The sequence below is a fragment of the Pygoscelis adeliae genome, unplaced genomic scaffold (assembly GCF_000699105.1).
Source record: "Pygoscelis adeliae isolate BGI_AS28 unplaced genomic scaffold, ASM69910v1 Scaffold4, whole genome shotgun sequence".
NCBI lineage: Eukaryota > Metazoa > Chordata > Aves > Sphenisciformes > Spheniscidae > Pygoscelis > Pygoscelis adeliae.
The window spans coordinates 5,110,672-5,123,325 of record NW_008824986.1 but is presented as its reverse complement, the minus strand read 5'-3'; the positions used below and the strand labels follow the sequence as shown (position 1 = coordinate 5,123,325).

The following is a 12,654-nucleotide window of genomic DNA, read 5'->3' as shown; positions in this document are numbered from 1 at the left end:
CTCCAGTGGCCCAAGTGACATTTGCCCTCCAGACTCTGCCGTAAGGACCTGAACCATCAGCGTTGTACCAGCGGTATCCAGACCTAGGGAAAACATGCATTGCAACACAGACTTGCTGCTAAAATGATGAAAACCACTTCATTTATTGCCACGGCTTCAAAAGCTGGCAGCCCTAATAGCTCGGAGACACTGACAAACCAACCTGTTATGCTCTTCTGAAGCCAAGTGCTTTTCACCACAGTCAGGAGAGCTTTGCTGACTGACCTCAGCTGAGGACTGGTTCCTGTGTGGGCCAGCAGATAACAAGCAGCAAGCAGACTGAGTTGGATCTGTAGCAGCGGTGCTTCCTCAGGTGCCAAGGTGGGGTAAAATACATCATCTTCACGTTGCCTTGAAAGCCAGGTAAAACTGAACCCTGAGTAATAAATTTCATTTATTGCACCCGAGCAGAAGCCTGCAGTCCAGAGCAAGGAGTGCGTACCGATGCTGCCTACAAAACTTTGTTTCGGCAACATTTTATGTATATAGTGGTCCATCACCAGTACTACACAGGAAGTCCATGCAATATACAGGAGATGTACACTTTATTTACGTCATCTGCAGTGAGCTGGTTATTGGTCTCACTGATACACGCTGGGAAAAAACCTGCTTTCGGTAGTGCTTTTCCTGGTTCTCGATGGGGCGAAAGAAATTAAAGGAGGTCCAGAGTTAACGTGTTGGAGAAGAGGCTGTGCACACCCCTGTTGCACAGGTCCTTTCCCCACGCCTGAGGAGGTCTCCTACATCCCAGGGAGGTGGGTTTTCCTTAGCTTTGCTGAGGATGTGCTGGCTGCTGTGTTTTCCTCCCGTTCCCCCCACCTGGAGACAGACTGCCAAGTGATGGCCTGTCACACTGGGAAGACGAGGAGGTGGATCAGACAAAAGAAACCGAGAGGAAAAGAAGCAAAAAGCCAGGGGTGGTTAATGGCTGGCCTTGCGAAGCCGCCCGTCTACAGGGTACAAGAACACTGCCAAATACACGTTATCCAAGAGTTTTAACACAATTTATTTTATGCTTAAATAATCAACTAGATCATCCAGTGTTTGTTGTTTTCATACATATGTAATTAGAGCTATTATCAATGAATGCTGTTTCCATATGAATATAATCAACAAATTAAAGTATTTCACCAAAACCCAAATAAAAATGCCCTTTAAAACACAGCAGCCTTAACAACCTAATATTACACTGCTAGGATGATTACAGATGATTGGCTTACTGAAAGATTCTACATCTTATAGCCAGTACACAATACAGTAATAATTTTACAGCGTGCTGCCAGTCTATTAGCTAATAATTTCTCTTCAGTTCATTTAAAAATATCCCAAACTTGTGCTCCTTAGAGCACCAACCCACTTCTAAAGCTGCAAGCATTACCCCCGTTATAAAGCGAGAACAGATAGCACCCCCCTCCCCATAATGCAACTACTGTATATGTTATGGGTTTTAGGTCATTTCATTGAAAAATTGGCAACAGCAACAAATATTAGATGAAGGGCTTTGTGTTTACAGATAAAATCTTATTTTTCATGTTGCGGTATAGTGTTTGCAAAACTGGAAAAGATTTAATCAAAATAAGGTGAAACACATGCATCAAAATATTAGTACTCTGAAGAAAAATTTTCACAGAACTACAGAATTCCTCATTTTGGGAATCATTTAAATTTGCAGCAGATTTTAAAGATTTTTTTAAAATCAAGCTAGCGTTTTTGCATATACAAACATTATAATTGCTAATATACAAGAATCTGTGAAGATACACCCAGAATATCCCTGTAGGTGCAGCCATTTGAGACACCTAGCCTGCTCAATGCATTTGCAATATTCTGTTTGTGATCGAAAAGGCAGTGCCTTATCAACATTTATTCTATTTTGTTAGAATTTATACAGTGTTATTTATTTACAGCAAAACTATTGATGTTTAAAAAAGAAACAAATAGTGTTTTATACCCTGACAGTTTGGGTCCAAGAAAAATAAGGCGAGCTGTTGTGGATTTTAGTAATTTTAGTGTCTTTCCATGGTTTAACCATTTCGTCTTCGTACATCCCCTCTGGCCACAGGAATTTATTTCTTTTGAGATGACATCAAACTGCTTGAAAGAAGCTGTTAACAGCATGGCATCTTGTATATACACTGCATTGGTAACTGCGCACCCTCCAATCCTGTGAATGAACATGAATTTCCATGCTCTGTAAATTGGCTCATGCTAAATTAATTTTTTTTGTTTGTTTTTTTTTTTTTGTTTGTTTTTGTTTTTGCATAAAAACCATGCGGTTAATGTGTGGAAGCAGCAAACACACGCACACTTTTATAGGTGAATGTTTAATTCCTGTTGATTTTTCTTCTGTAAGTGTCCCTCTAGAATACTGGCAGTAAAAGCACACAGTCCTATGGAAAGAAAAGATAGCACAAATCATTTCAGAATATCTCGTTAGAATCAGTTTTGTGCCTTTCCCTGACTAAACAGGAACGTTCTAATTGGCATTATGGAATTCTGCAATGGGATAAATCACACACTTTCTAGGTAGGTAATGACATTAGTTGAGCTCCCGGCATGAAGGGAAAATGCAGCTGCTGATGTCCACGTTGCTCGTGAACTGACTTACAAATATGTTTGCAACGTGCTGCATTTTGTCACCCCAGAGAAAGTACCAGCTTGTCAGATCTGATGATGACAAGGAATAGGTACTCTCTACAGCGGAAGAAATAGCATTATCTCCAGAATGAGAGCGCTGCTGCTTTCACAGCACGTTTTTGTTTATTGTTTGCAAGCATCCTCAAAGTGGTGGAAAACCTGCACTTCTTGCACATCCACCTCTGCCAGTCATTCGGGGAACGTGACCGGGAGAGCCAGGAATGCGGAGTCCAGCCTTAAGGAGGCTTGGTGAAGGACAAAGCGGGGAAGAGGAGCAGCCCCATCCATCTCCTGCCTGGCTCGTGTGAGTGGCACCAAGGAGACAGGGGGTCCAGCTCCTGCTCTCTCGCCCATCCAAAACCAGTCATGCAGCCATGCAAATAAGCACAGCAAGTTTGTTACATCTGTTGTACAACAGCAACGTCTTGCAGCAAGGAGGCAGGAAGCAGAAATACAAACACACCGGCAAACGGGAGCTGGAAGACCTGCGGGCTCCCCAGCACCTGGGCGTAGGGAAGCCTGTTTGGGAGGGCGGCTTGCACAGCGCCTGCAGGATTCAGGCTGGTATGGACATGCCTGTTTACTAATCAGGTCACAGGTCCACACGCATTCCCCAGGAGTGCTCGTGCTCTCCTTCTATGCTAAACCAATCTGTCCTTGCCCACATCTACGGTTGTCATAAATCTATCCTGCTACTAAAAGCCGCCTATTCACATTGCAGCAGTCGTGCCGGCTTGCACAGTGCTGTCCTGCAGAATTGCGTGCAGAAGTTCTTGGCTTTTCCTTTCCACCTATATTTCGCAATGGGTTTATTCGCAATGGTGACAAAGACATTTTTACAGCAAAATCTAGCTAACATTGTGATTTTTTTTCAAACATTCAAAGGAAAAGCAACACCAAACAGGATTTTTTTTGTCTTTTGTAATCAAGAAACAAACTGGTTTTCCATCAGAATCCCCTGTCTGTGCAAATACATCCACTTCTGCATTCAAATAAAATATTTTCAATAGACTCTCGACTGGACTTACAATTACTTAATGCACATTTGGTCATGCTTATCATATCAAAGTACGGACCACAGAGATTCATCTTACGGGACAAAGTTTCCCCCTGAGCAAAGGTTTATTATCTAAGGAAGACTCCAAGTTCCTCAGGGGCTCTAGCATGGAGGAGTTGCTTACTGGAAATCACAGGAGAAATGCATCAGCAGTCATGGGAGCAAATCTGGTTCTGAGGAACTCAGACTCTGGCTTTCCAAAGGTCAGAACATGTTTCATACATTAGGCAAGGACTGCCTTATTAATGCCATTTTATTTTAAAATGAAATGCTTCTCCCTTATCCCCAGTGTGTGTTCCATCACACTTGCATGCCGGCAGGCTCTTTATCTGCACTGCTTATGGGGTTCAGTGCCCCATCTTGCCTTCAGTGCCTTCAAATTCATGAATTTCCATTGGTTTCCCCCTGCGGATTGACAGTGGAGAAACACGGGAGCCAACTTGGGACACAATGTCATACAAGCAGCACCATCCCTTTGGCTTGCTTTCCTCCCGTATCCTTGAGCTCCATGAAGGAGAAAGACATGTCAAAAGAATTACCTCCCTTTTCAAAACTTTAAATATTTTATGAGTATGTTGAGCAGCAAGCCACGTGAAGTGGTATTATTCTATTAGCACACGTGGGAGGGCTCTCAATAAAAGCAAGAATTCAGCAGTCGTGCTAGGTGGACACAGTAGGTGCTTACCAGATGCTGAAAGCACGCCAGTTGCCTCGCAGAGCTCAGTCCTTTGGGCTTGATCCCATAAAGCCCTCATCTAGATCCCACACACCGAGTGCTGCTGGTCTCAAATGGCACTACTCTCACGCACAGAAAGCCCGTATGGCCAGGTGGCTTTAGGGGCTATCTTACATTGCAGCAGTCAGAAGGGACTAGTGACTCAGGAGAGACTCTGCTTCTGTCCTTTACCTCCACATCACTATCCGGTACGTTTTCCAGGTCCTGTTTATCCTGTTCTTAAAACCTACAGTCAGTCCTATGCCAGATGTATAGGAAAAGGATAACACATAGGCTTGCACTTCATAAACTCTTCCTCTGCCCAAGTCCTAAAACCCACCAAAGCTAAGAAAAGTTCTGAGTAGAAAAAAAGCCATGAACGTGGTAAACGTACGCACTTGAAGCCATGACTGACTGACCAGCGTTGATAGACGCAGACTCGCTCCTCCCATATTTACAGGCACATTTGCTGTGTGACTATAGCTATGTGATCAAGACAAAGCAGCCTCTGGCTTCATGGTGCTCCGGCATGTCACTACAGAGCCCCTGCAAGGGTATCTTAGTCTGTGCATTTGGTTTTAGTTTGGGAAACCCTTATACTGTCAGCTGCTGTTTTATTACAATCATTAAGGCTGGATCAATAAAATTCACAAGAAACAGTTGGTAAGGATTATTTGTTGGCAAATATTGAGACACTTCACTGGCTTTTACAAGGACTTTGACTTGCATAACTGCCCTCAGATCACATGCACGACAGTGGAAGAAGCCTTTCACTCCCAGTAGATTTACTTGTGTGCAGCTCCTTCGCTATTTGTGTTTAAGTTGACTTTTAGGAATAGGAAGTGTCGCGGATTACAAACACTAGACTTTGTAAAACTCCCAAAAATCTTACACATGGATCAGTATTGCTTTGCTTTATGTTCCAAGGAGTAAAAAGGTCAGTTTCTATACATGAACTCAAGGTCATTTTCTGCTTACAAGATCAAGGGCCATCTATTCAGCTTTGCAGCTTGAAAGCAACGTCAAGGTAACAGAGGCAAGCCGTTGTGCAGCTCAGGTGCTAGCCCCCGTGCTGCGCAGCACTGTGCTGGCAAAACGCTTTAGCAATGGAAGAAAATTGATCACACTGACCGTTCAGTGGTCGGCTTTCAGCTTTCACGAGTAACTTTTCTTCTCCACGTGTCTGATCTCTTTCTTTGTCTTAACCTTATAAGCTTCTCCCTGCTTTAAAGGAAAAGTATAAACATTAACATAGTCTGCAGAGTGCTTGTAATTATAAACCTGCTTCCAAAACAGGCTCCACATTTTGCTGTAACAGGATAAGTAAAAAGCAGTTAAATCACATTAACGCTTCACTTCAGAGATATACACAATCTACTTATCCACTCTGCTGAGCTGCAAAAGCACAGACCTGAAATATCATCTTCAGGTAGAAAACACAGGTCTACAATTTCAGCACGACCCCTGGGCTAGAGTGCTCGACTGGCAGCCCTCAGCAGAGCCCCTGCCATCAACTGCAGGGGGGTTCAGCGCCACTGTCAAGGAAAATCATCTTTCCTAACCGGCCTCTCGGGTCAGCCAGGATTGGCGGACATTTCCAACAGCATAGGCCGTGGCTGCTGTTATGATGTTTCACAACGTCTGTGCTTTAAAGGGAGCAGGTTAGTAATGGAATAAAGGGAGGAGGAAGAAAGCCAGCAAAAACCACCACTGAAGCAGCGCAGAAGTAAAACCAATGACAGTGGCAAGCAGTGCAGGTTTCAGTGTCTTTAAAACAGCAAACCCCAAAATAAAGTTCATCTTTGCTCATTAGAAGTAGCTCAATAATAATCTAAAAATAAATACTCCAGTAATCACAAGCCTCATTCACATCAGAGAAAGGCATCTGTTTATGTGTGGTTATCGGCAGAATTTACCCCTTGGGTGATCTGCATTGATGTATTTGTAACTATTTGTAGTTTTCAACTAATCTAATCTGGTGCGGCAAATTGAAAATGTTTCCTCTTTGCTGGGCAGGATTTATTTTTTCCCTGAGAAAGGACTACAAAAGAGAGGATGGAAATATGTTTGTTTCGACTCTCCTATTTCTGTGTTGTCATCTCCCCCTTCTTTTTCTTTTTTTTTTTAATTACCAGCAGATAAAGAATACTTGTTATCTTTGTTTCTGAATCTGTTTTCACTCAGACAGAAATTCCATTAACCCCAATGACAACTTTACTGGAGCAAAGACCTCCCAGGCCCATGCACTGGGGAACAAGGCATGGGCTCCCCTGAAGCCGTTTGTCTCCAGAGGTGCTGCCCGTTCCCCTGAGGCCTCCTTGGGACAGAGGACAGCTCGAAGCACAGCCTGCCCATGCCTGCCCATACCCCTGGAGCCCCCTGCAAGAGGGGTTGGGGTGTGCTGGGGCACAACAGGCCTGCCCTTCCCGCTGCCCTCCTTTCTTTTTGGGGGTTCTGAAACTGGGCACAGTCCAGCCCTGCAGAAGCACTTCCGATTTTAATTGCCAGGGACAAAATCCTGTCTTGGTGCTTGCTCGTAAAGGGTACCATTGCTTGGGTATGTTCATGTTGCCCTGAATCCTGCAAACCCTCAGTCAATAGCACAGGGGTATTACGCAGGTGAGCGAGGGGCCGGTGGGCACCAGACCGCAGCTTATTCCTTTGGGCTGGTGAAAAAAGCAACACACTACACCTATGGGTGTAAGGCACAAATTCTGCAAGGGCTTAACCAAACCCACAGACACGGCTCGTCTTGATGGCACAAATCAGGCCCCAAACCTATGGTTTAAGCCTGCTGCCTGTTATACAGAAACAGCCCTTAATGCTTCTGTGCCGACATAATTCAGCTGGGCCCCCTTGAGGCAGCTCCTGCCCGCACACAGCACAGAGACCCCTGCCCCGTTACCCACACGCACAACTTGTCAATAACCGCAAGCACTGCACTTCGCCAAGGCTTCTTGTTAAATGCAAACCTCCAGCCCTTTAGCAGCACTTTCTAGCAGTCAACACAACCCTCTGTGTCTACTGTTATTTCCTGGTAGTCCCCATTCCATTACCATTTCACCAACTTTCCTCTCATGGGGGATAACAACGCGTCTTACTACCTTCCGGGTGATCTGTGGGAAGCAATACATGAAAAGTATTGATTTTTTTTTTCCTAGATTCTAAAGGGAGAAAGTATGTTAAAAGAAGTTACTTGAATGCAAAGACTCAGAGCAGTGATGTAATTCATGATTACTTTTCTCCTGATGACGTTGCCTTCTTCGTCGGTAAACTGTTCCTCTGTTACAGATTCACCAGGAATGTTTTTTGCTTCCTCACCCTAAAGAACGTGTTATAAGATTAGCAATGTAGCCTATATTCTGCCAAACCCACACATATTTCCACACCAATCCAAGCAACAAGCACATGCTAGCTTCAACTTTATGTAGCGGTTTGCTTTATGTCACACAAATAGTATGGAAGCCTTGCTCATTTAGCATGCCAATACCTGCGCATTTATTCTACAGAATGTGTCCTTAAAGCCTGTAGTGAGCTTCTAGCACATTGCTCTTATTAACTAATTCATGACATGAAGCTCTCTGGGCAACAAATCATCTTGCAGTCAGTCTGAGTCCTATGAGATGGAGGCACAAATTCATGACGATAGAACCTCTAACCAGACATCCATTAGCTTTTCACAGCTTCTCAGTGCTCAGCACACACAGAAACATGGTCTAACACCAGAATAAGGTGGGGGAAATTGGGGGTTTAAAAAGACAGCTCTGCCTATAGCTTGCTAAACACAAAATCTTAAACACACGCACAAAAGACAAGACTTCTCAGCATTTACAAAATGGAGAAAGGTATCTTACGTGACACTTTTCCTGGCACGGTAACACCTGCCAACCTGCCGAGGAGCCTCAGCAGCCTGGTGCACAACTTACTGAGATCGGCAGGACTCCAGCCATCGCTTCTTGTAGTACCAGCAGTTTGTAGGACCAGTGTAAATAAATGTAAAAGCAGTTTCCTAACTGCTATGCTAGTGACTTAATACCACTACAAGAATTATTGTTCGAATTCTAAATAAATGACGTTACTTTGGAGTCTAAGGCTAGCTGGCAGACATGAACTTATGTTCCAGAAGAACTCTGACAATCTTACATCATAAAGTCATGTTTCCAAACCTGGGTGCTGAAGCAAGCACTGCATTTGATGCTTCAAAAATATCCATTGTCTGTGCTTATCTATTTCATATAAACAAAACAAATATAATCATAACGTAGCTGGCCTACATATGAAAAATTTCCACACGTAAATGAATAACCCTTTAAACAAACAAACAAACAAACAAAATCCTTAAAACTTTTCTTTTCCCCTCACCCTCAACACACTATGGAAAAAATGGCAACTAGAGAGAGGAAGCAGAAAGAAACATTGTATAAAACATGTTATAGCAATATTAACAACAAAATAATATTTGTAATGAGATTATCACAGCTCAACATCAAACTTTCATAATGCTTCCACGTACTAAGCAGCAGGGCAAATATAATTCCTATTTACTGTGGTCTATACGCTACATAGCTGCCTACATAAGCTCCTGGCACTGCTCTATAACGAATAAATATAGTGATGCCATGTTTATTTTTTTTTTTATTTTAGCTACAAACACAGCTTTTTCAATATGTACATTATAACATTAGGTTTGTATGCTATTTCTAAGCTCTAAACCAAATAAACCTTTCCTTTTGTTTACAAGCCATTTGCTGTCTTTTCTATAGCCAAGCTTTTCCATTTTCCTTGCTTTAGAGGGATTGCAGCAGGCAGAAACCAGAGGGGAGTACCGAAGAGCAGAGTGCCGCAGCTTCTGCCGCTAACGGAGCCCCTGGTCAGCATTTGTCATTATTCGGAAGTGCAGAATTTTTGCTTATTTCATATTGAAAGCTGTATCAAAATCACCGCTTGATAATTAAGTAATTAAGCAGTTTCGGACATTTTACATGTCTTTCCCCCCACGCTGTCACAGGCTATATATAAACTGTAAAACTTGGTGAATTTTGATGCTTCAGGAAGCATCGCCAAGAGAAGGGCAGGCTCCACAGCCAGGCGGACGTCCCTGCATAGGGACGTAAGGATGAGGTCCTGTGTCTGAGATACACCTGGGGCTGAAGGGACCTAGCTGAGGTCCCCAGGCCTGGGAACGGTAGCATCCCTACAAGAAGCACGGCAGAACAAACGGCTGCGGAAGCTTTCAGATGAAGCCTGGGCTGGGCCCATACAATTCATTCCCCAGAAGGACTCTGCTGAGGGGTCATGGGAAGGAGAAATTATATACCTGCCCAAGCACTGACATCAGGCTATGCGCAGCAGGAGGGAAGAAAGAGGCTGGCCCCCCTGGTGAGCGGTGCCCCAACGACGGCAGCCTGCTCCTTCCTTTCTCATGAGCGAGACAGCAGAAATGAGAACGGCACGGGGACTGCTGCTTTGGCAGGGGCGCGATGATTGGGTAAAGGTTTTGGGAACTGAAACCTATGGGGTTTCCTAGCCACAAGGAAACAGGGGGAAATACTGATTCTGGAGATTTAATACTTTAATTAGAAGCACAGCAGATGGGGAACCAGCTGCTCAGTTTCTTTCCTGGCCTCCCACCCATGGGCTGAGAGACTCCCCAGCGGGCTCCCGTGCGGTGCCCTAAGGGACAGGAGGGAACCCTGGCCCAGACATTCCTCCCACCCCATGGAACACAGAGGTATGGAGAGGTTCTCTCTCCTGAACAGGATCTCCAAAGCCACTACAATAAAAACCATGAAAAACAGAAATAAAACAACATGGCCAGTAGCAAGGTCACCAGACTATTTGGCACGCCAATACTGCTTGCGTGTACTGGTCCTTTGACTCCTTACTGCTGCTATGAGCAAGGTTATTCCTTAAAACAAGTTAGTGAGAATTACTTTGTTCAGCTTTGAAATGAAAAATGTATTGATGCATTGAAAGATGTCTCTTGGAAGAAAACACAGTTTTAAAAGTATGGTGAATCTTGTTTTTTTAATTAGCTACATGCTCCTTTAAGCACAGTTGAAGGATAAATGCTGTAAATACTGAGCAGTCAGCACACATGAAATCCAGCTTTCACAATTCTCTTGCTGGTGGGTAGTTAAACAAATTGCAGGAGGGCTCACAATCGGCAGGAGGTAGATCTGATTTACTGACGTTTCTAATCCTATGCAGTTATAAAGACGGATGTTTGCTAGGAAAAAAAACCCTTACCCACTGGCAGTTTTACTTGTCAGATCTCAAACCAGCTTTGGGTTAGAATGGCACGTTAGATGACCTTGTCAACAAAAGCTGTTTTTAAACACAAAGCTGGTGCATCTGCATCACAGCTAAAGAATAAAATTCGTTCTGCTGCATCATACTCATGTGGGCTTCATTTTACCCTTGACCAGTCGAAATCACTGTCACAATACCAAGAGCTTTAGAAAGGCAGGGAGAAAACTTAATACCGTGATTACTGGGAACTCAGTTATATCCCTGGGACTAAACCACACAAAGGCTGCAGTCTACAAGCCTCAGCCCCAGAACATGCCAGGAAGCTTTGCAAAGCAGAGTGCTTTAATGTCACCCTGCTCACTGGAGTGTAGTCCTGCCAAAACCAGCTGGTATCCTCTCTCTGCTGCTCTCCAGGGCAGAAGAAGCGAAGAGCAGCTTCCTCAAAGTCTTCTGCCAGCTCCACTGATTTTCTTAACAGTTATTTGCAGATTATGGGTGTTCCCAGGAACCTCCAGATAAATGAAGTTATACAGTCGGTGCTGCAGTATTGTGCCAAAGTTCACTGCAGATTTGTCGGAGCTCTGGTTTTCTTTCATGTTTGTTTTGTTACTAGAGGGATAATAGTCCCTTTTATTCCTCCTATATGGCTAGCGTTGTTGTAACAGTGGAGAAAAAAGGTGCGGCTGGATGTCTCTTACCCAGATGGATAAAAAGGAATTTAAAAGCAGACAGAAATAAGCAAGATGGAAAGATCCTAAATATTTAATTTTGCCAAAGACCAGGGGCAATGCTGCAATGGGAACAGGAGCTGTACAGAGTGCTCAGACCTCTTCCCTTACTGGCCTAAGCCACCATCAAAACATAATCCTTTCAGTCTCAAGATCACATTCTTGTAATGCATAAACAGCAGCTGCGCCTCGGTCTCCTTGGGGTCTCAAGCCTCTGTGGCAGTGGCGGTAGAAACAAACATCTTTCATTAAGGTCATTTTCATTAGTGAGTTCTGCCTGCTCAGAACCTTGTTCATCAGATGCCACAACTCTCCGCCTATGTCTGTGCTGAGTCTGTACTGGTGGGGGGAATCCAACAAACCAACAGGCCAGCCAAGGAGACCTGAAAGGAAATGGTGCTGCAAACGGGGCAGAGTATAGTCCAATACTGGGAGCTGGGTCATAGGTCTGTTGTTTGTTGCATGGAGGACAACATGATGAACAGACCTTATAACAGCACTTGTAGTCTGTGTTTTAATTTACCTCTGTGTTATGTTACTGAGGCCAGCAGCTCCAACCCTGCCGGTCCCTCCCAGGGTGAGACGGAATGAGGGCACTTACGGAGCAGAGCAATTCTGCAGCTCTCCCAGCCTGGCAGGGACTGCAGTGGAGAGGCTGCACACAGCTGAATACACAAATGGAAATGCTTCCCATGTGCCTTACGTGGGGCACAGGCCCTGAATTCTTCTCACCTACAGGATGGCCATACTTTCCCTTTCCATAAATAAGTTTCCTCTGAATAATAAGATCACGAAAGCTGCTGGTTCTAGTTCTGACTGACTGCTGCTCAGGCTCCCATGCCACTCCTCCAGTGCAGACTGAACCAAACCCTCCACAATCAGTAACGGAGGGTTTCATGGGCAAAATGCACGGAAAGAGACGAATAAATCTTTAATAAAAATTGGCAAGAAATAACAAAAGTACAAGATACAAAATGACATCAGGTTTGAATAACCCCTGCTTAGAAATCTATTTTATTTTCCATTACAAAATTCTACCATAAACCTTTTGGCAAGAATCTTACTGAACAGTTTTTGCCAAAAATTTGTACCCATGAAAGATTTAACAACCTCTGAAAAAGCATGAAGAATTAGACACTGATTTCTGTCATGACTGAATAAAAGGAGCTTTGGATCAGGCTCTGAATGTGCACATTGTGGCAGAACTCTTATTTTTCCCTTGTGTG

The 12,654-nt window shown here is 44.0% G+C and overlaps 1 protein-coding gene across 1 annotated transcript in view; it reads right to left on the bottom strand.

Moving 5' to 3' along the window:
- Positions 1 to 1,024: 1,024 nt before the first annotated feature.
- Positions 1,025 to 12,654, bottom strand: part of ANK3 (ankyrin 3, node of Ranvier (ankyrin G)) — a 210,343-nt gene continuing 198,713 nt past the window's right edge. Inside the window, exons 44-45 of the mRNA XM_009325841.1 lie at positions 5,580 to 5,672; positions 1,025 to 2,429 (exon numbers count right to left, since the gene is read on the bottom strand). Of these exons, the coding sequence (XP_009324116.1) occupies positions 5,604 to 5,672 (69 nt within the window). The 3' untranslated portion in view covers positions 1,025 to 2,429; positions 5,580 to 5,603. The remainder of the gene's footprint in view (positions 2,430 to 5,579; positions 5,673 to 12,654) is intronic.